The following is a 23,772-nucleotide window of genomic DNA, read 5'->3' as shown; positions in this document are numbered from 1 at the left end:
AGGAAGGGTAATCTTGAGATGGAGGAAGAGGGAATAAATAAAAAGAAGTGGAGGTGGAGAGATGAGAAGGGGTAGAGGACACAAACTGTAAAAGTGAACTGTAAACAAGTTTAATGGAGACAAACTGAACAGGCATTTCTCGGTTCAAGTATCTACGAATGGTGGCTGGGGGACCGGGGCGAGGATGGGGATACCGTGAATCCTTTCTTGTCCTAGTGTTGTGGAGTGCTGAGATTTTTTAATTTTTAAGATTGTGAATGATACCAAACTCTTCCAAATTAGAAAAAAAATAATTAAAAAAATATTTTTTAAGTGAGAAATGATCTTATTAGCTGTCATCTGAAAATCGCTTGAAATTGGTAGTGATTTTTTTTAGAAGTAGCCACACACACGAGAAAGCGTTCGGACGCTTCGAAAACCTCTTAGCTATCGCCGGATGCGCCAAAGTCAAGATCCTTCGCAGACAGGAAATGCCTTTGCCAGCCCCAAGGTCTCCTCCCTGCGGCCCTCTCTATTGTCTGGAGAGATTTGTGTACATCCGACTCAAGAGGTTTCCCGCCTGCAACTGCGAATCAAAGAGCTGCCTCAAAAGAAGAGACTCAGTGGGGGCTTTCTAGCTTTTCTGGCGGACACCTGACGCCCAGTGTGCCAGGTACTGATGCCTCCGCTCAGGTGAGCCGCTCACCTTCCCGAGGAACTGAGGCTGCAAATTCAGCCCAAGGCCCCCAGCCAGCAAGGGAGGTGGAGGGGATTCGACTGCCTTACTTCAATTCCTGCTCTTACCCGCTTGGGTAAGATTCCTGAGAAGGGTTCCCTACAGCTACATCTGAAGGGGTAGACTACATCGGCTCTGTAGAGTTTAGATGTCAGATATTTTGGTAGGTGCGAGGAATTTCCAAAGTGTTTCTCATTTGGATTCAACAACAGTATCAACAAAAACGTATCAAGGGATAAAAATCAGGTTAGAGAGATTCCAGCTGGAATTTCATGAAACCCAAAGAGATGACGTGTAAACGTTAGTACAATATCTGGTTGTTTTTACTACAAGATACTGAACTCCTAACTAATTAGAAGCATCCTGAGTGATTGTGTGGTTTTCCAAATTATGTCCCATGTTGTCAGAATTCACATAAATATCACCTCCAGTCACAGATTTAGAGGATCATTGATCATTAGATTAAAAAAAAAAAAATCAAAAGTGTCAGTTTTTGAGTTCCTGCCACCTTCTACAAGGCAGTATAACTGAATTGAGAATTTTGGTAAGTGTGTTCTGTCCCCAGCTAAATGCATTTCCCCCAGGTTTAGATACATTTTCTTAAATCTCTGCCCTGCCCCCATTAACTAAAATGAATATTCACAGCAATGAAACCACACCAAAAAAAAGGTTGCCAGAAGTGTTGAAAGAGAATAGGTACTTTCACTATCAGAGATGGTTTCCTCTTTTCCCACAAGATGTCTTATCAGCTTTCACCCTGAGAAAACCATAAAAAGTAAGAAAAAGAAACCTTATGCAACAGTTCTCTAAATAAAATACTACACAGCAAGCTAGTCATCCCTAAAAGTGATGTTGTTTAAAGAGTCAAAGTACATCATCCAACAAAATCAATATCCTATTAAGTTAGGAAGGGTTCTGAATATCAAAGACTGACGAACTGAATAACTTAAAGTATAAGTACATGACCCAGGGGATTAATCACACACTGTCATGATGAAATTAGGGCAATTCTTCCAATCATTAACGTTTTGCTTACAAAATGTGCTTTTCTGTTTGTCTTTCTGCTAAATGATAACCGTTTTCAAGTTGAATCTCCTGATAAAAAGAGTTAAAAACAAGACAGGAGTTGTGCTGTAAAGGTCATACATGCTGCTTCAACATGAAATAGCCAAAAGACAAACAAATGAAAAATGCCTGGATTGTAGGAAGAATTTGTAAATATTCACTGGCAATCTGCAGTGGGACACTTTAGAAAATAGTTAATGCCAACTTGTGTCCTGAGAATACTGTACTTCCTTCACGTAACACACTCTGGACTGTTAAAGACATACTTAGAATAGGAGCAACCTTCAGAGAACTGGGAATAACTTTAAATTGGAAAACGGCCTGGTGTCAGAGATTGTCTACTTTAAAATGAGCTTCACTTCTCAATTTTTCTAGTGTCAATCAATACATAAGCCTTTATTTCTCAGCTTGATAGTCATGATAGTTATTCTCAAGAATAAACATTAACCAGAGGTTATCTCCAGGAGCGAAACACACACACACACACAGATTTCAGGACTGCTTTAATTCAATATTAGGCCCACAAGCCTCCTGTTCTCCCCAAACTCTGATACAGTCAGTCCTCTTTTCAAATGAGACTATGACCTTTGAAACTTTGATGAAACCTGTCAGGCAGGGTCAGGGAGCCTGGAACCTGACTGCTGAGGAGAAAGGAGACCCTCTGGCTGGATGTCTTATCTGGACTCCAACACTGAGAACTGAGTTGGGAATTGGGAGGGTGAGGAAGGGCTGGTAGAGGTCATGTAGGTCAACTAGACCATCTTCATTCAACAGATGAAGAAACTGAGGCCAAGAACTAAATCTCCCACCGAAATCCTTAAGCTTCCAGGCCAATGCACACTTGTCTGCTTCAGAACCCAGAACAAATTTTCTCAGAAATTAAAATTCACAGGTAATTCCAAGGGCCTTCCTGCAACCTCAGGAGGCAAGAAGGTGTAACATCCTAAATGCACTGACTTTTTCACTCTCTTCACCTGAGTGCTCATGTCTGGGGGGCCACAGCCCTGGTCAAGCCAGGCCAGGGGCAGAGTCACTCCTTCACAGGACCTCAGGCCAGAGGCATCCAAGTCCGTAAAAATTAGAGACCTCCAAGGAGGATCAGGCTAGAGGAAGAGATTTCTGGCCTCTCCCCTCACAGATCTCTGCTCATCATTTTCCTGGAATGTCAGGAACCTGGTGGCTCAGTTAGGCAAGCAGCTGAACTGGCAGTACCTGGCCAGTCAGAAACCTCTGCCCACCTTCTTCTCGGCCCCATACCCACCCTCAGCTCAGCACTTCCTTCCTCCCCAGCTCACAATACCTCTTCTTCAGCCCTGCTCCCTTCTCCACCATCGAAATGCCTCCCATCTTCCTTTTCCCTGCTCCTCAAAGCTGCCAGCCTCCTGCTCCCTCAAGGGCAGGAACTGTCGGGAGGAGGGGAGGAGAAAGGGCGAGGCGGGGATCACGGGTTTCACCTGCTTCTTCCACACAAGTGCCTTAGAACCCCTGACCAGCAGCTTGGACACACCTGGCTACTTGTTAGAGGGCAAATTCCCTGACCTATCCGAGACCTACTCAAATCAGAAAGTCTGGGGATGGGGTGGGCAACGAGCCCCAACAAGGTCCGCAGGAGTTTCTGAAGCTCACTGAAGAGGGAGAACCGCTGTCTTGGCACACCCTGCTTTCCCCCCATCCCGCCTACCGGCCAGGGCCCCCAGCCCTCTAAGCGGACCCCCAACCTGGACTCGGCCGCCAAGGGATGACGCATGTTGACTCAGGCGGGTCAAGGACGGCGGCCCCGCCGGCCCCGCGAGCCAAGCCGGCCCGAGCGCCAAGGTGAATCGATGGTGCTGCGCTGCGGCGGCGGCGGCGCAGCTCCTCTTCCTGCCGCCTGGCGCGTCCAGGGCTCGGGTCCGCAGCGGGCCTTCCCCGCTGCTCCAGACACACTCGCACTCACACACACACACACACTCACACTCAGCCCCCAGCGAACCCAGATGTGGGAAAGGCCATCTACCTTCCAGGTGCTCGCCACCGGTCGCCGCCCTGAAACCGCCTTCCCGAGACGCCAGAAGCCGAGAGACACACCGCCAGACGCCCCAGACGCCCCTGCACCCGACCCCGCCCCAGCCCCAGCCCCAGCGCCCAGCCAAGCACCCCAGGCGCTGTAAGATAAGGGGTAGGTTTGTTCAAATCCAAGAATGAGAGGTTCAACGAGGTCAGTCGTCCCACGAACGTATTTATTTTATAGACAAGTTACTCATTTAAAAAAAAAACCATTTTGGCCATTTTTTTTTTACAGTGAACAATTATATATACACACATTATAAACATTAATATAAAACATATCTACAATCTACTTACATTTAATTAACCTGCTACTTCTAGTTCATCTGTGATTAAATCTGGTCACTGATGAGTCAGTTTCTCTGCTTGAACTGGACTGTACTATCCCCTTAACACCTTGGTCAAACAGGTACTAAGTGATAGCGCAAAACAAGCATTTAAAGATTATCAACTGTGTATATCTTTCTGACAAAAAGATACATACATCCCCCAGACAAGAACTCAGAGACCGCTTTGGATTTAAGGCAATACTATAAGAATGTAATGTATAAGTAAGTAACATTTTCTTTAAAATATTCCAAGGCTGCCTGAATTGTGGGCCCCCTTTCCAAGGCACACCTCTGGATCTGGGATGCTCCTTTGCTTTTCCATTCAGTAGGATGTAGAAACCGATTATAGAAAAGTCATTCAAGAAGCTATTAAAATCTTTAAAGTTGTAACTTAAAAATTTAACCAAAAAGTTCAAAATTATTTTTTATAAATAGAAAAAACAATTTTTTTAAAAAAGGGGGTGAATTTAATCAGGGAAGAGTCCCTTTATCATACAATCTAAAATCGGTATATAAAACTATTTAAGTCAAAAATAAGGTTTCAATGTGAGTTTGTTATTTAGTCAGTGCACCAAATATTTTAGATTTCCAGAAATACCAGAAAATTGATTCTCTCTGTCATACAGTTTTCAGGTTCATCCAAGGAGATTTCCTGTAGCAAATCCCAGTTTTCCAAACACACCAATGTCAGTGGTCATCATCCAGCATTAAAATAGCCTTTATCACCCTCGATGTCCACTTCCTGATCAGAATCCTCTGAAATCTCTGATTCAAGGTCTTCCTGGGAGACAGGGGAGGGTGAACACTGAGAGCTATCCAAAGCACCTTTATTCTGTTCACTAGGCAAGTCTTGCCTCTGGTCGCAAGAACTGTCCAAACTTTCTAGTTCTTCTTTTTTATTGTTTTGAGGGTTCTCCTAAAAGAAGAGGATGAAATGGAGATTGGTCGGATGACGAAATATGGAGAAATGAGAGATATAAATCAAATGTTTTTTCATCTTCCATCATCTTTTTCAATTTTTATCAAGTGCTTTCAGGTATAATATTTTTATTCAGAAAATACATATTTATGCTTCTTTCTCACTTGGAAGGTGAACTTCCTGTCGTATCAGAGAACAATTATACTCTTCTTGGCAGATAAAAACAACTAACCACAAATATAACTGTAAATGTATCATGTCAAACGAATACTTAACTCCAGCCCAGACCTATGGTATCAAGGTTCTTAAAAGTTTAGGAAGAAAAAGAAATCAGATCACTACAGATATACACTATATTTATTCTTCAAATATTTAAACCTTGAAGAAAATGCATAAAAAACAATTCAGTTTAATAATTTTAGATAACTTTAGGTAAGTTTAATAACTTTTTAGACACTTAAAAAATATGAATGCTAAATAATGCATAGACACTTAAAAAATATGAATGCTAAATAATGCATTAAGGATAACGTTCCAAAATTATTAGACTGAATTGTTTTTTATGCATTTTCTGGACTAAGTTTACAAACATATACACACATAAATATGTACAGCAAGTTACAATCATGGCTAAGAAAAATGCAGAATTGGAAGAATGTTGCCAATTGAAAAGGGAAATAACTATAATTTACTTAAAATCTGGAGGAAATTTCTTGAAAATATTCCCTTATTACACAGGAATGACTATTTTTAAAGTCCTTGATAAACTACCTTTGACCAAGAACTAAATAAGTTAATAAATTTTTAATCCTGTTTTTGTCTAAAATGCACATAAATACTATGGAAAACTATGATATACCACTGAAGTTTTTTTCCCCTAAAACAAGACTATAGAATAATAGATTTACCAAGCTTATAACTATGTGGTAAGTTACAAGGCTCAGATATTGAGAGGAAACTCGAAATTTTAAAAATTGTGTTAGAATAATGAAATTATGGGAATTTTATTTTGTTTTAAAGTGTTTTTTGTAACATTATTGTTTTTAATGAAAAAATTATGATTGCTAAATTTGAAAATGCAAACTGCTTTCCATTTCCCTATTCATTTCAAAAAAATTTATTTATTATAAGCTATATAAACTGGTAAGTGAAAACTTCAGCATTTGTCAGATAACTTAGGAGAAAATATCAGATTAGAACATCAAAAACAAATCTTTAGCTCTAAGTCAACAGAGCTTCTTTAAAAACTGAATTAGCCTTTACTTTTTATCACATATTACGTAACAAGGTCACTGGAAGAAAGACTGTTAGAAAGTTTAAGCTACTTTTCAAACAGGCTTGGGTAGTCTCTTGCTGTTTTTATATTCATTTTAAGAGCTAGAATTAGAAGGAAAATAATTGTTAAACTCTTTGATATTTAATTCTTCTAAAAAACAGTGCAAACAAGACTTAAAGGTGTTTATTTCCTTATATTTACCCTTGAGCTCTGCCTGGTTTTATTATGGCTGTGTAAATAAAAGAAACAATTTTCTCCCAAAGATAACTGCTTAAGTCATTTACTGTCAATTACTTTATCTTTCCTGCGTTAATTAGATAAACAACATATGGGGTTTATAAAACAATTAGCTGGGAGTTTTACTAGCCAGTGTGTGAAAACCCAAGCATAATTGATATAGGAGCTGCATTAGGTGCTTTTAGCATTACTGCCGCCTGAACAACTCATCCTGAATTTCAGCAGGACTATTTGCCTTTTTAATCAAGGTGAAGAGGTTAAATAGTCCCTCAAATAACTTTTGCATACAACCTACAACAGGCCCCGCATTGAGATAACATGATAAAAATATTTATTTCCATAGAAACAGAACCATTTTAATACCTGTTTTAGTCTTCTCCATTTAGCCCGTCGATTCTGAAACCAGGTTTTGACCTACAGAAAGACAGAAAGAAAACTTGCCACAAGTCCAGCATCCCGAGGGACCTGGGAAGGCGAGGAGAAGTTCAGGAGGCAAACAGCGGCCGGTGGGCTCACTGTCTCCCTTCTGCCCCGAGACCCCGGCCCCAGGAGACTCCCCGGCCCGCGGCCCGCGAGGCGACTCACCTGCCTCTCGCTAAGCTGCAGCATCTTGGCCAGCCGCTTCCTCTCGGGCGGGGAGAGGTACTTCTGGGTCTCAAACTTCTTCTCCAGCTCGATGGTCTGGTCATTGGAGAACCTCACCTGGCCTCCTTTCCTTTTATGCAGAGGTCTCTGCAAGAAAGGGCTCCAGAGCAGGGGTTTGCCTGCGGGCCAGAGCATCTTGGTTAGAAGCGGCCCTGAAGCAGCCTGGCCCACCCGTAGACCAGCCCGCACTGTTGGGGGGGTGGGGGGGGGTGACAAGGGGAAGGGAGGCTGCTGGGCACTCAGTCAGACACATTCACATAAACCTGTTGAGCCACGGACCCAGCAGGCTCCCACTAATACACATCACACCCGGAGACACAGGAACATCCAAAGGCACACACCCACACTGCATACGCACGAAGATCACCTTCATATGCCCACAGACCCACACACCCATCACACCCAGAGCCAGATACAATCAATTTGATCCCCCAAAGAACATCGACTACAGGCTGAGCTTAAAAAATACCATAACCTCTTTAACCAGTCGCTCTCAGAATGTATACACAACTAACTTTATTAGCCTAGAAGACCTGCAGAGGGGTCCTCTCCCCTGGGGAACCAAACTTTCCAAAGACCCGTGTGTGCTTTATGTTGGGGGGAGAGGGTCTGTCACCCTAGCCAAAGCGTCGCTGCCAGGGGCCGGCGACCTGGCAACCAGGAAAGCCCTCCGGCTCGGGCGACGGGTGTCAGTGAGGCTTCCAATCCTGGCCGGAGGGCGCAGGCCCCCCTCTGATTTCACACCCGGCCGGCGGGGGCGGCCAGTTAAAGCCACCCCGTGGGCTATGGCAACATTTCCGTCAATGTGTTTCCTGTTGGTCTATCTCGAAAAACCCTTTGCTTCCTCCTGCTTAGTCCCGAGGAAACCCAGGGCGCGCTCTGTGAAAACGTTTGCCCCCAGGCTTGCCGGGCCGAGGGTCTCCCTCCGGCCCCAGCAGGCGAACAGAGCCACACCGGGCCTGCAGCATCATACCTTCGAGGATGGAATAAAAAACACAATAACTTAAAAAAAAAAAACCACCCAACACTAAAATATAATTCCCCCGAAAGTCTCTAGAGCGATGAGAAAGGAAGGTGGAGAACTGAGCGAGGGGCCCACACCAATGCTAACACTAATTAACTAATTAATTAAAATGTCAGTTATCTCCAGGGTGCCTACAGAAGCTGCCAATAACAGACAGTAGACGGAAAAGTCTGGTGGGCCAAAGCAAGGAGTCGCGTTTTCTGTACCGGAGGCTTCAGAAGCCCGGAGGCCCCAAGGGCCACCGGGCGCGGATCACAGGTGGCTCATTTCTTAGGGCGCGCACTGAGGGGATAAGTCCCGCAAACTTCGTTCGGCCAACGTGTCAGCGCTGCCCTCCCTACTCCAAAGACGGGTGGGTCAGTCAGTCCGTCTGTCCGTCGGTCTGCAGGTCTGCGCTAAACGCTTTGAAAGGGGGCAATGTTTTTTTTTTTTTTTTTGCGAGATTTTGCTTACGTCAGGATTCAGACTGGTGCAAAACAGCCTCAAAAAAAAAAAAAAAAAAGGAAGCAACTGGTTATTTTAGCTGCCATAAAGTCACATCCCACACAGAGGAAATGAACAATATCAGAAAAACGGATCCCGGCTATCAGAAGTCGAGTGTTTCCTGAATTTGTCTGTATTGAGGATGTCGATAAAATAATCAGCAGCGTGCACTACTCCGGGGGAAGGGTCTGCTTCATGCAGCCAGGAAAACACTTAACAGCTTCTGAAACCAGATTTACTCCTATCGAGAACTCAAGATTTCCTGTATGAACGGAAAGGGTCAGGCTCTTTCACTGCACAAGCTTGTTGAACCAGGTCCAGCCCCGTAACCACCCGGGGCCCGACAGCTATCCCTGCCGCTCAGGGGCAGGGGGAGCGGCCCGGGGCACCTTGGCACTGCCTTCCCGGTCCCTCCAGCTAAGGGAGCCTCCCAACCCCCGGAAGACAAGCGCCCCCAGGGCTCCTTCGGCCGCCGGCCCCCGCGGCAGCGCCGGCGGTCTGGCTCTGGCCCGCGCGCCCCGACGCCTGCAAGGTGCAGGAAAACCAATCTGAGTCATGGTGCGGTCAGTCTGGGCTGCGCGCCGCCGGGGCCCGCGCCTCCGGTCCCCCGCGCACGCCCGGCAGCCGCTTTTCAATCGCTTTTGCCACAACTTTCTATTGCCTCCCCCTCCGCCCCCGCCGCCTCCAGGGCGCTGCCACCTGCCGGGTGGCGCCTTCCTCACCGCTGTCCCGGCTCGGCCCCGCCATGACCCCGGCGGCCTTACCCAGGGGGTCGTGGCGGAGCAGGGCGTGCGTGTAGTCGTTCACCGACCGCGGGAAGGGGTACAGAGGGCCCCCGAAGCCGCCAGGTCCGTAGGCGGCGGCCAGCGCGGCGGCGGAGTGGTGCGAGAAGGCGGGGTGGATCGGCGTGGGCTCGTATACCGGGGCCCGGTAGGAGGACACGAGGCTGGTGAAGGAGGAGTTGGGGGACGGCAGCGTGGGCGTGGGGGTGGGCGCGGCGGGCCCGCGACCCAGGATGTCCTCGATGTAGAACGGCGTCGGGTGCGCTGGCTGCAGCAGCGGCGTGGGCGCGTACAGCGGCACCCCCACGGCGCCCGCCGCCGTCGCCGGCCCGGGGTGCGGGTACTGCATGGCTGCGCCGCGCTCCGGCCCCTCGGAGAGCTGCCGGCCCGCGCCGCGGCGCTACATTTATCCGCGCTCCGCGCTCCCGGCGATAGGCTCCGCCGGCCGCGGGGTGGGGCCGCGCTCTCTGGCCCCTTCCTGCCGCCAGGCCCTGCGGCCAATGGCGCGGAGCCCCGGGAGCCGCCTCCCGCCCCCACCCTTGGCCCGCCCCCGCCGGCCGAGCTCTCCGCCCCCGGGACACGCTCGCTTGCTCGCCGCCTCTGAGCCCCCGGCGCCCGGGTGTCCAGCCGCCGCCGACGCTCGGGACTCCAAGCACCCTGGCCCGGGACGCCCTCGACGGAAGCCCAGTGCCGCGTCCGTCGAGCGAGGCGCGAGGCCAATAGCTGCCTGCAAGGCGGAGTCAGGCAGCCCTAGCTTCGGCGGGGAGGCATCTCCGCCGAAACTCGAGGGCACTGGTCTAGGCACGGGCCCGCGGTGGCGGCAGCCGGCCCGAGCAAGGGGCTACAGGACTCGGGCCCCGCAGGCGTGGACGCCACTGGTCGGGCCGCTCCTTCCCCGGCCTGAGAGCACCCTCCCTTGTCGGCGCGCTCCCTGGAGTAACGGTAGCACTGGCCGTGGCCCCGGGCGTCTCCGGAGTGCTCGTAGCGGGAGAGTGCCCTGGGTTCCTGGGGGAGCTCCAGGGAGAGAGAGCCACGGCCCTTGCCTGCATCCCTGTGGGTAAGGACGATTAGACATCAGGTGCTCCGGACTCAGGCCTCTCTAGCCCATGTCATTCGGGGGTCCCGGGGACGCTGGTAGACCGACGTCCCTTCGGGCAGGAATCAAGGGAAGGTCGGGGTCCTGCGGCGCCTGGCGGGAGCTGTGCAGTCTTCTCCGATCCCATGTGGGCTGCTCCATGTCCCCTGGTCCCCAGGTCCTGGGGGATAGCAGCTGCGCGCAGTCCCGCTTTCCCGTTTTGCACGTGTTTTCTATTGAAGCGGCGACGCTACCCGGTGTGGCCTCGGCTCTGTGCAGCTCCACTCGCCTGCGGGGCAAGGGGGCATTTTCTTGATTGACGCCCTCCCGCGGTCGTCACACCTCGCGGTGAGCGGTTTCTGCTAAGGTCCTCCGTCAGTCGTGGAATTAGAAGGGAAAAAAAAAAAACAAAAAAACACCAACTTCCCGGCTTTTTCTATTAAGAGTTTTTATTTACATCTTGGGATTATTTCTCCGACTGCAGCGGGACAGCACTAGGCAGAGTGGGCTGGAAGCCGGATGGCTTGAGTTCGAGTCTCAGTCCAAACTGTGTGTGTGTGTGTGTGAGCAACTACTGTATGCCAGCAGTGAACAGAACAGATGTGGGTCCAGTCCTCGCAGCGGCAGGAAACAAATTTTAACACAGTGACTTACATATGCGCTAGAAGTGCGCGATGACCAGGAACCTTGTAAGAGAGGACATCTCCTTGGGGGAGGGAGATGAATTAAGGAAGGGAAAGGGTTCCCCAAGGAAGTGATGTTTGAAAAATGAGTAGGTGTCTAGGAACCTGGAGGGGAACTAACATTTCAAGTCCAGAGAGTATAGTATTTGAGTGTTCTCAGTACAGCTTTTCAAGTCACCGTCCCTGAGTTTTTCTTATCTGAAATTTAGCATTTAGCCTAAAGGTTTCTAATCTTTTGGGATTGGGATCCTAGGTATCTTTCAAAATCTGATGACAGACAAGAGCTACAATATGATAAAGTGATAATACAAAGTGATAATATGCTATCACTTCAGTTAAGAAGTTGACAGAAGAATATTTATCTGCATCTTTGCTCTATTATTATAGAAACTATCTCTAGAGGATACACAAAAACCTAGCAACATTGGCTGTCTATGAAGAGAGAGGTAGGGTTGGAGGGAGAATGTACTGTACGCTTTGTGACAGTTTGGAATTGGAGAATGGAACCGTGTGGATGTATATAAGTAGGTCCTTGAAGGAGTGGCTGATTCTAGGTTGGGGCAGGAAAATACAAGGTGAGCTCCAGGCATCTGGTACCAAAAACCACAGAAAGAAAACAGGAACCAGCTTGAAGGGTCTTCCATTGGCCAAATTTGGGGTCATTAAAGCATCGAAACTATGGATTAAAAGAGTTCATAGTATCACTGCCTATAGTGATACTCAAAGAGAGACAGAAAGGGATGGTAGATGGTAAAACTGGAAGAATGCTAGCTAACAAGTGATAAAAATCAGAAAAGTAATAATTCGTTCAGGAATCACTGGACACCAAAATCATTCAGGGAAACATTGTTAAGGATGAGGATTTTCACAGGGTCTCACAGTGTCACCCCAGATTGACTGGATTCTGAATTTTTTAAGCTATGAAAGACATTTAGGAGGATAATGGGCAAAAACTGAATAGGAATTGTATGTTAGGTGACATACAATTAGGATTATGTAGCTGAGTTGGAATGTTATACCAATGCCTTATAAGATCTCTGTCACCTCACAGGATCTGTGGCTAAATCAGAGAAAGGAATGATGCTTCCTTTTCCTATATTAGTGATTGTTTCCCTAGTATTTTAATATTTATTTTTGGAATGCTAGTAGACTTCGATCTTTTTGGCTTGTGGCTGAGTCATGTACAGAATAAACTACAAACTCATACTATTTATGAAGATGGAGAATGAAGGATCATTAGTGTTCACTGTTTTAGATGTGATATTGGTATCACAGGTTGAAATATCCTTATTCTGGGAGGTACAAGCTAAGGTACTGGGGTGTGAAAAGTCATGAAACCTGCAAGTTACTTTCAAATTGATACACAAACATATGTACATATATGTATATGTAAAGATGGAGATAAACCAAATTGAAAAATTATTCATTTGTGAATTTAAGTGAAGATCATACAGATGTTCATTGTACTAGTTTCAGCTTCTCTGTAAGTTTGACCTTTTTGAATATAAAAACTTAAAAAGTATGATTTTTATTTAAAAATGAAAACACTCTCTCAAGTCTTTTTAAAAGGTAAAATTATTTGAATTATTTGTTAAATCTGCATACAAGTTTAGGTAGTGCATACCTCCTGGAAACCATCTGTGGAGGGCCATTTGCAAATCACTGGTCTCTCTGGGGTCTGGTTTGATGTTGTGTGCCCCCCACCCCCAAGTCATAATTCTCCTCACAAAGCGATGGAGAATTCAGGCAGGTGCTGGGAGACTGTGGCATGAGGGGTATGTTCTTCTGTACCAAAGACAGAGATTGGATTTGGGGACAAAAAAAAGAACAGTGGTTATGTTAAAGGACTTCAGAAGTTATGTTGAGTCTTCAAAGATTGGGACCTCAGGAAACTAACCAGGTGACTGTGATTATTATTTTGTCACAAAACTTTTCTCCCTCATCTTTGTTTTTCTCCTTTTTCCTGCCCCTTCTACCTAGCACATAATTGAGATTATTATTCCAATTCATTTAATGCCCTTACAGTAAATCACTAGTGAGCCTTCATTCTCCATCTTCATAAATAGTATGAGTTTATAGTTTATTCTGTACATGACTCAGCCACAAGCCAAAAAGATCGAAGTCTACTAGCATTCCAAAAATAAATATTAAAATACTAGGGGAAAAAAATAAATAAATAAAATACTAGGGAAATAATCACTAATATAGGAAAAGGAAGCATCATTCCTTTCTCTGATTTAGCCACAGATCCTGTGAGGTAATGGAGATCTTATAAAGCATTGGTATACATTCCAACTCAGCTACATAATCCTAACCAGCAAATTGAAGCACTTAATTCTGTTAAGCTATATAACACCACCTCTTCTAAATCCAGTCTTCAGATCCATGTTCATTTCACTATAGTTAAAAAAAAATTACAACCACATTTGTGAATGTCACATTCATTGAACTACATAATTTTTAATATCACTTGTGTAGGTTTTATAGTTTGTTTTATTGTTTTAAAAGTCATTTGGGGCTCTAAAAGAACTAGATTTTTCCAAAGTTGTCCTTATAATTTTTTTTCTCCCAGTCAGAACCAATAAAACAAAACTGTTGTAGCTATTTAATTCAAAATCTCTTGGAGTTTCAATATTTTTTCTCTGCTGGATACTAAAACCAATAAAGCTACATGAGATTTTAATTATATTCTGAATTTAAAAAGACTCCAAAATTTTGGCACCATTTATTTTAGTCACTACTATTGTGTGAGATACCAAACTTTGTACGAAGAGAAGGTGGTTCTTACCTCTAGTTTATCTAATAACAGCTTTCGTAAAATTTTTGCAACTTATTTTCAATAGTTAAATGTACATAGAAGTAAAACTTCAAATTAACTATACCTTGAGAGCATGAATGGATTTTGTATAACAATGTAATCTTGTTTTTGCTTATACTAAAAGTTTAATTATCTTCAGCCATTGGAATGACTAAATCATTTAGTAAATCACATATTCAGTCATTGTATTATATTTTATTTAAAATTTGACAATATCTAACTAATTAGTGTTTTAGGGTTTTACTGACTTACAAGATGCTACTATGATCAAAAGAAATATTTTGTCCTTGTCATGAATGGGATCAGAGCTCTGGAATACACAGGCAACAGTCATCACGACGGTGCTTCAGTGGCGGTCACATTTCACATACTATCACGTACTTTACATAACACCATAATGTGGATAAATTTTACCAACCATTGAGCTTTGGGTGGAGCTTATGATATTTATTTGCTCCATTTAAATAATGATGAAGAATTCAATAACAAAAAAGACAGAGAACACTATTTTTTAAATGGGCAAAAGATCTGAATAAACGTTTCTCCAAAGAAGATACACAAATGGTCAATAAGCATGTGAAAAAATGTTCGATATCATTGGTCATCAGGGAAATGCAAATGAAAACCACAATTAGACACCACTTTATACCCAGTAGGATAGCTATAGTAATTTCTTTAAAAAAAAAATAACGGTAAGAATGTATAGATTTAGAACCCTATACACTGCTGGTGGCTGTGTAAAATGAAGCTGTGGCTGTGTAAAATGAAGCCACAGCCGTGGAAAACAACCTGGGAGTTCCTGAAAAGGTTAAACAGTTACTGTAGGACCCAGGAATTCCACTCCTAGGTATACACCCAAGAAATGAAAATGTTTGTCCATACAAAAACTTGTACACAAATGTTCACAGTAGAAATATTCATGACAGCCAAAAAGAAACACCCCAAATGTCCACATACTGATGGATGAATAAATGTACGTCAAGCAATGGAATATTATTTGGTATTAAAAGGGAATGATGTACTGATGGATGCTACAACGTGGATGAACTGAAACATTTTGCTAAGTGAAAGAAGCCAGACACAAAAGGCCACATTTATGACATGTCCACAAAAGGCAAATCTGTACAGGCAGAAAGTAGATTAGTGGTTGCCTAGGGCTAAGGAAGTTGGAGGTAAATGAAGCTGCTGCTGCTGCTAAGTTGCTTCAGTTGTGTTCAACCCTGTGTGACCCCATAGACAGCAGCCTACCAGGCTCCCCTGTCCCTGGGATTCTCCAGGCAAGAACACTGGAGTGGGTTGCCATTTCCTTCTTCAATGCATGAAAGTGAAAAGTGAAAGGGAAGTCGCTCAGTCGTGTCCGACTCTTTGTGACCCCATGGACTGTAGCCTACCAGGCTCCTCCATCATCCATGGGATTTTCTAGGCAAGAGTACTGGAGTGGGTTGCCATTGCCTTCTCTGAGAAGTTACTGTAGTGATAGTTATAAAACTTTGAGAATATCCAGAAAAGAAAATATTTAATGGGTGCATTATATGGTGTGAATTATATCTAAGTAGATATAATGGTGTTAAATTATTTCTAAGTAGAAATAATGGTGTTACATTATTTTTTTTTTGATGAAAGAGTGTCACATGAAAGTCAGTAACATACACTATAATAATTTTAACAAGAGCAATAATATCAGAAGTGACAGTTTGACATGTAATCCAAACTTGTAAATATTCAGCTAAGCTCCCAGGCAGTAGTCCTGGAGAAAGAACCAGAAGTGATGAACCAGGACTCATGCTGTGTGGACCATGGGCCCTCTCTGTTCAGTGTGCCAACCTTCACCCCTGGCCCTGTATGCCTTCATTTGCAATCTTTCACCAGGCAGGTGTACTTCTTTCTAATCACACCCTACAAGAGAGAGAAAGAGGAAGTTTATTACCAAGGAACCAAATAATCCAAAGAAAAAGTTAAAACCATTTCAGACTCTGGTTCTGATTTTTTAAATTCTCATGAAATCATTTGAGATATGGGCACAAAATTCCACTGTCCTTAACTCTAAGGAATACTCCAAAGATTATTTTCTGAGACAAGGAAAAGGCAACAAATTTCATGATTCCCAGACCGCAAAGGAGATGCAGATCTTATTCAGCAGGACTGTGAGGGGTCTTAGAGAAATCTTCAGTTCAGAGAGGTGAAGTGGAAACATTTTGGAAATCCTAAGTATGAGGATCACTGAGAGCTGGGGTGGATGACCTCCTGGAAAATTAAGTGCCTCATGGTCAAGAAACTGTGAGCTGCCTACAGGTACTCATTCTCTTGCTTGGCAACGACCTCATCTCAGATAAAACATAATCTGGCTTCCCAAGGACACTTTTTTTTCCCCCAGCTGTGAAATGGGCCTGAAATACTGAGTTGTTTCACACAACTCATCAAAGAAGTCTGAGACTATTAGGAGAGGTGGGGAATATCGATTATGCCAAGGTTTGACCTAAAAGGGAAATTCCTGCCTGAAGTTATAGGTCCCAAGAAACCGGTAACATCAGTAGCTTCGAAGGCAACTGCATGGTGGTGCAGACATAGGCGTGGGAGTAAGAATGAGGCTGGAAATGGCTTTAGGCTGTACTTTTGTACTTTTTGAACTGTGAACAACGCAGTTCCTGAAACTGTGTCTGGCATGTAGTAGGTGCTCAATAGATATTTTTGAAAGGGTGAATGGAGTCAAACAAACGTAATTTTTTAATTCAAGCTCTGCCATTTTTACTGTGAACTTTGATAAGTTTCTTAACCATTTTGGGGCTTCCCAGGTGGCACTAGGGGTGAAGAACTCAGCTGCCAGTTCAGGAGACATGGGTTCGATCCCTGGGTTTGGACGATCCCTTGAAGGAGGGCATGGCAACCCACTCCAGTATTCTTGGCTGGAGAATCCCATGGATGGAGGAGCCTGATGGGCCACAGTCCATAGGGTTGCAAAGAGTTGGAGACAGCTGAAGCAACTCTGACCTGGTGCGTTCTCAACCGCCTTCTGTCTGAAAGGAGTAGAATAAATATTGCCTAGTGCAAACACTAAGCAGTGAAGAACTTAGTTTAGCCCATCTTTCCTTCTCCCTCAGTGAACACAAGCAATTTTTGGTTGATTAATTTTTAACCTCATAAATTATGCAAAATACTATTTGCATGGCTTATGTTGAAGAAAAAGGGAATTGATAACAGAGGCAGGGCTATATATTTCCTCAATTGTTGCTAGTTGAGGAAAGATCATGTTGATTTGTTCCTCTTCTGAGTTCAGGATCCTGGTTATTAGAACCTTGTATCACTCAGCCACTTAAGCTAAAACGAAAAGAGTCGTGTTGGAGACAGGGAAGAGAGAAGAAAAGAGAAGAGGGATGGAATGATTGAAGTGGAAGTAATGTAAGGGAACTCCCTGGCAGTCCAGTGGGTTAGGATTCCATACTTCCACTAAAGTGGGCACAGGTTTGGAAGTAAGATCCTGTATGCTGTGCAGCAGGGCCAAAAATAAATAAATAATAAAAATAAGAAGTGGAAGTAGTATAAAAGAAGAAATGAACATGAATGCCAGGTTGATTTGGGGTACTGAACTTAATGAAATAGGATATAGTCCCCAAGACTGGAGAAGACTAATGGTTCCTAAAGTGCAGAAGCTCTATCTTGGTCATCCCTGTCTCCAGTCAGCACCCGTCACTGTCCCTGGCCCCAGGATGGCGTCATGAAATATGGGTCACTGAACATCACTCCAGAACTTCTAGGAGAAAACAGCGTTTGACAGGCTGATAGCCCAACCCTGAGTACAAAACGGGTTTTCTGGGTTTCTAGGGAGAACAAGCAGAGGAGCCAGAGATCAAATTGCCAACATCCTCTGGATCATCGAAAAAGCAAGAGAGTTCCAGAAAAACTTCTATTTCTCCTTTATTGACTATGCCAAAGCCTTTGACTGTGTGGATCACAATAAACTGTGGAAAATTCTGAAAGAGATGGGAATACCAGACCACCTGACCTGCCTCTTGAGAAACCTATATGCAGATCAGGAAGCAACAATTAGAACTGGACATGGAACAACAGACTGGTTCCAAATAGGAAAAGGAGTACGTCAAGGCTGTATATTGTCACCCTGCTTATTTAACTCATATGCAGAGTACATCATGAGAAATGCTGGGCTGGAAGAAGCACAAGCTGGAATCAAGATTGCTGGGAGAAATATCAATAACCTCAGATATGCAGATGACACCACCCTTACGGCAGAAAGTGAAGAGGAGCTAAAAAGCCTCTTGATGAAAGTGAAAGAGGAGAGTGAAAAAGTTGGCTTAAAGCTCAACATTCAGAAAACGAAGATCATGGCATCTGGTCCCATCACTTCATGGCAAATAGATGGGGAAGCAGTGGAAACTGCTTTAAGTGGCTGACTTTATTTTGGGGGGCTCCCAAATCGCTGCAAATGGTGATTGCAGCCATGATATTAAAAGATGCTTACTCTTTGGAAGGAAAGTTATGACCAACCTAGACAGCATATTAAAAAGCAGAGACATTACTTTGTCAACAAAGATCTGTCTAGTCAAGGCTATGGTTTTTCCTGTGGTCATGTATGGATGTGAGAGTTGGACTATAAAGAAAGCTGAGTGCTGAAGAATTGATGCTTTTGAACTATGGTGTTGGAGTAAGACTCTTGAGAGTCCCTTGGACTGCAAGGAGATCCAACCAGTCCATCCTAAAGGAGATTAGTCCTGGGTGTTCATTGGAAGGACTGATGCTAAAGCTGAAACTCCAATACTTTGGCCACCTCATGCGAAGAGTTGACTCATTGGAAAAGACTCTGATGCTGGGAAAGATTGACAGCAGGAGGAGAAGGGGACAACAGAGGATGAGATGGTTGGATGGCATCACCAATTCAATAGACATGGGTTTGGGTGGACTCCGGGAGTTTGTGATGGACAGGGAGGCCTCGCGTGCTGTGGTTCATGGGGTCGTGAAGAGTCGGACACGACTGAGCGACTGAATTGAACTGAGGGAGGACAAACCTATTCTTTCTCTCTCAGTAAGGAGGTGACCATCTGGATAGTCGAGAATATTTAGAGGGAATGAAGACAAGGAATATGGACAAGAGCAGCAGTCACAAGGGCAGTAGCAATGGTGCAGCAGCTGTAGGTCAAGATGAAAAGCAGCATCTCCTAAACGTGGTGGCTCGTGGCACCGAGCAGAGTTTGTGAGATCCTTCTCATTCGTGGTCTTCGGGAACACTCACTGTGGAAGTAGAGCAGGAGGTTGTCACACGTGGAGGTCCAGCCTTGAAGCTGATGGAAAACCAGCCACCAAATGACTATAGACTCGGGCTTCCCTGGTGGCTCAGTGGACGAGAATCCCCTGCCAGTGTAGGAAACACGAGTTCAATCCCTGATCTGGGAAGATACCCCAAGCTGCGAAGGAACTAAGCCCATGCACCACTGAGCCCATGCTACTGAGCCTGTTCTCTAGAGCCTGGGTGCCATGACTGCTGAAGGCCGAGGGCCCTAGAACCTGTGCTCCACAACAAGAGAAGCCACCTCAATGAGAAGCTCATGCACTGCAACTAGAGAAAAGCCTGCCCAGCAACGCAGGCCCAGCACAGACAAAAAAAGGAAACATTAAAAAAAACAAATGACTCTAGGCTCATTATTTTCCACCTTATTATCCCTCTAAGGCTGGAAACCCAAGAAACTTTGCTACCTTTTGATAGTCCAGCAGATAGGTAACAACTCCATGTTATGGATGAGGTATTAGGCCCAGAGAATCAAACAACTTGTCTAAAGGCACAGAGCTAATGAAGAGCAAAGCAAGGATTTAATATCAGAAATGATTCTTAAACAAGATCTTTCTGTGGCTCTATTCGGTTAAGCAACTGTAGCAGGTGCAAGTACTGTTTTTAAACAAGTCCGTAACTATTACTTTATTCCCTAGGTGTGCAACCATTCCTGAGTGATCTGGAACATTTAAGTGAAAAACAGGAAGTCTCCTCAAAAGAAAAAAGGAGGGCAAGTTATTTCATTAAATCTAAATGTATAAGCAAGTATATATTGTCTATTATGCTCAGTACATAAGTACATACATAGATCTAGTATATACAGAATTATTAACCAGTTAGCTCAAATTTGATTTCTACTCTATTACCTTTTATTTTAAAAATTGCAATAATTGCACTAGATTATTTCAAACCCTGGGCTTTGAAATAATGGGCTTTCCTGGTGGCTCAGATGGTAAAGAATCTGCCTGCAGTGTGGGAGACTCAGGTTTGATTCCTGGGTCGGAAAGATCCCCTGAAGAGAGGAATGCAACCCACTCCAGTATTCTTGCCTGGGGAAATCTGTGGACAGAGGAGCCTGGCAAGCTACAGTCCTTGGGGTCGCAAAGAGCTGGACATGACTAAGTGACTTTCACTTAACTTGAAACTCCATATATTTAAAGTGTTTTGATTACATTTTAATTATCCAATATTTTGTTTTAAATAATCAAAGATACTTTTTCATACAAAGGATAGAAAACAGGCACATTATTTTTCTTTATAGAAACTTCAAGAAAAGCTTATTAGTTTCATTAATTCATGGTCTATTCCCTTTGATAAAAAGAAAAATCAGAGTGATTTTAAAAGTTTAGCTTGATTTTGTTTTTGCTATTCTTTTTTTCATTTTTTGATGGCACCACACAACATGTGAGACCTTAGCTCCCTTGCCAAGGATCAAACCCACATCTCCTGAACTGCAAAGCAGATTCTTAACCACTGGACCATCAGGGAAGTCCCTGTTCTTGTTCTTCTAACTGGTGCTCTTCTAACTCGTAGTGTAGAAATCAAATTTATTTTGAGCATGGTGCTAACTGGTTAATTCTTCTAATTCTGAGTTATCCAACCACATGATCTATAATTCAGTGAGAAAGTAACAGCCATTTAAAATAATATTTTTCATAGCATATCTATGAAATAGTTTTTATCAGTTTCTCTTCTTTCTCTTCCTCTTTAGGGGAAAAAGTACCAAATGAAATGTGCTACTGAAGCTTCTATTGAATGAAAGCCACTTGTTCCTGCAGATAATTTACCACCCAAGGTACAGCAGCAAGGTTTTCAGTTTCCTTCAAAATAAAAGCTTTTCAACATGGAGATTAGATTAACCTTAATAGGATCTAATTCTTATATGCTTTTTCAAACACACAGGGGGAAGTATCTTTGAAGGCATGGGAGGTTATCATAAAGACTGAGAAAGATTTGGCTGGTAAGGAGCCAGAAGAAATAATAAATAAGAAGAGTCAAATGGGAACAAAACAGGCACACATTTGAAAAGGGAATCTCTCTTGAAATCAGTCCCACTATTTATCTAACAAGTTAGAAGATGTTAACAGGAGACTATATTGATTTCGCTCCCACCTAGGATGCAGAAAGTTATAAAGACCATTGTTGTCACTCTAACAAGAAAAAATCTAGACAAACACAATCATAACTTCTGCACCAGTTAGAGAGCTGAGGTCTCAGGCCAGCCAAGCACTTTGAGAAAAAAGGATTTCCTATTGAGAGACAGGGAAGAGTGATAGCTGACCTGGGAGAAGGAGACACCAGATATCATGCAAGCAAGTAAGAGGAATTCAGCTAAAACATTTAACAAATTGACAAAGGTTTAATGTAAGCTAGTATGAAAGTATAGAACCCCTGGGAGCTGCAGACAAAATGGGAATTTGCACCCACTACCAGGCTCTTCACAGACTTTACAGGTGCTCAAGAAAAACAGAAACCCAGGGAGGAGATCAGAAGAAGCCTCTATTTGTGATGCAGGCTTGGAAAAGGAAGCAGCCACTACTACAAAAACAGGCATGAAGCTCTGTCCAGAGACTTCTTTCTTACAGACCAAAGCCACAGGGAGAAAGGCAGCAATACTTGTGGCTCCTAGGGATACATGTAAAGACTGCTGGGCATGGGTGCTAAGTCGCTTCAGTCGTGTCCCACTCTTTGCGACCCTATGGACTGTAGTCTTCCAGGCTCTGCTCTCCATGGGATTCTCCAGGCAAGGATACTGGAGTGAGTTGCCATCCAGGGATCTTCCGAATCCAGGAATTTACTGCTAGCTCCTGCATTGGCAGGCGGGTTCTTTACCACTAAGGCCACATGGAAAGCCTAGTGATCAAGGTTTAAAAAAATTTTTTTTACTCATAGAGGAAGGGCAGGAAACTCTTCTGCAAAGAACCTGCCAAAGTTCCCAGCAGAGTTTGGCTACCCCAGAGAGGGACAGGATCACTGAGAAAGCCCAACTCCCCCAAGACCCAGGACACATGGCCTGCTAAGACGAAGGCTGGACCTGGACAGCAGAAAACCCTTCCCAAGCCCCAGCTTCAGGCCAGCGAGACCCAAGAATGAGAAAAGAGAGTAGCACCTTCCCATGGCAGAAGTGCTCAGAAACCCTTCACCGGTTCAGGCACACAGGGAAGGCTGATAGCTGAGGGTGGAGAAAGAACATTGAGAAAAGCTCTCTAGCAACCTAGCTCCCACCCTAATCCAACCACTGAAAACCAAAGTTAAAGAGAAAACTTTGAAGGCAGCCAGAGAAAGAAGACATTAAATGCAGAAGAACAAAGATAAGAACTGCACATTAGGCTTCTTAATAGAAACTGTGCAAACCAGAGGACATGCAGTGACATCTTTAATGTGCTGAAAGAAAGTAACTGCCAGCCCAGAATTACACACACGATGAAATATCTTCCAAAATGAAGACAGAATATTTTAGAAAACAAAAGTGACAGAATTCATTACCAGCAGTCCTATACTGTAAGAAATATTAAAGGAAGCTCTTCAACAAGAGTATATTAGAGAATATGGTATCATACATAAAGACAGATCTACAAAAAATAAGATCTCTGGAAATGGTTAAAATGAAAATAGAAAGACATTCTTTCTCTTATTTTTAATCTCTCCAAAGATAATTATCTTTCAAGATGAAATACAGTAACAATGGATTGTGGTTTTATTGCAAATATAAGAGTAAAATGAAAAACACAGAAAAGATGAGAGAGAATAATTAGAAGTGTGCTGTTAGGTTCTGAAGCTATATATGATTCAGTATAATTTTTTGAGGGCAGACTATGATTAGTTCTATATATATATATATATATATAGATAGATAGATAGATAGTAAGCCTTTGGGAAAAACTAAACAAAAGTTTTAATGGAGATAAAATGGACTCATAAAAACATTTCTAAAGGAGGTAGAAAAAAAAAACATATTAAAGAAATGCAAATCAAACTACAGTAAAGTATCACCTCACACTGAACAGAATGGCCATCATCAAAAAGTCTACAAACATTAAGAAAGAGAAAGCTGGAGTTATAAATCAACTATAACTCAATTTTTAAATTAATTAATCTTTTACAAAGGAAATAAAGCTAGAGTATCTACATTAATATAGAATAAGGAATGGGCTTCCTTGATGGCTCAGATAGTAAAGAATCTGCCTGCAATTCCGGAGACCTGGGTTCGATCCCTGTGTCAGAAGATCCCCTGGAGAAGGGAAAGACTGCCCACCCCACTGGGCTTTCCAGGTGGCAATGTAGGAGACATAACAGACGTGGGTTCGATCCCTGGGTTGGGAAGAGCCCCTGGAGGGAGGCATGGTAACCCACTCCAATATTCTTGCCTGGAGAATCCCACGGGCAGAGGAGCCATG

General features: G+C 43.8%; 1 protein-coding gene and 1 long non-coding RNA gene across 2 annotated transcripts; one reads left to right on the top strand and one right to left on the bottom strand.

Moving 5' to 3' along the window:
- Positions 1-3,973: 3,973 nt before the first annotated feature.
- HHEX (hematopoietically expressed homeobox) lies at positions 3,974-9,923 on the bottom strand. The gene is made up of 4 exons (XM_040254530.1): positions 9,504-9,923; positions 7,173-7,351; positions 6,951-7,001; positions 3,974-5,071 (listed from the first exon to the last, which is right to left on the bottom strand). The coding sequence occupies exons 1-4, from the start codon at positions 9,868-9,870 to the stop codon at positions 4,853-4,855; spliced, it is 816 nt and encodes a 271-aa protein (XP_040110464.1). The 5' UTR covers positions 9,871-9,923; the 3' UTR covers positions 3,974-4,852.
- A 235-nt stretch (positions 9,924-10,158) lies between these two features.
- Positions 10,159-23,326, top strand: LOC120873697. Its single transcript, XR_005723510.1, has 3 exons — positions 10,159-10,578; positions 21,087-21,170; positions 21,278-23,326. It is a non-coding gene; the product is annotated as an uncharacterized LOC120873697 (long non-coding RNA).
- Positions 23,327-23,772: the final 446 nt, after the last annotated feature.

The sequence above is a fragment of the Oryx dammah genome, unplaced genomic scaffold, assembly GCF_014754425.2.
Source record: "Oryx dammah isolate SB20612 unplaced genomic scaffold, SCBI_Odam_1.1 HiC_scaffold_14, whole genome shotgun sequence".
NCBI classification, from domain to species: domain Eukaryota; kingdom Metazoa; phylum Chordata; class Mammalia; order Artiodactyla; family Bovidae; genus Oryx; species Oryx dammah.
The sequence above is the reverse complement of the archived record's forward strand: the minus strand, read 5'-3'. Positions and strand labels throughout refer to the sequence as shown.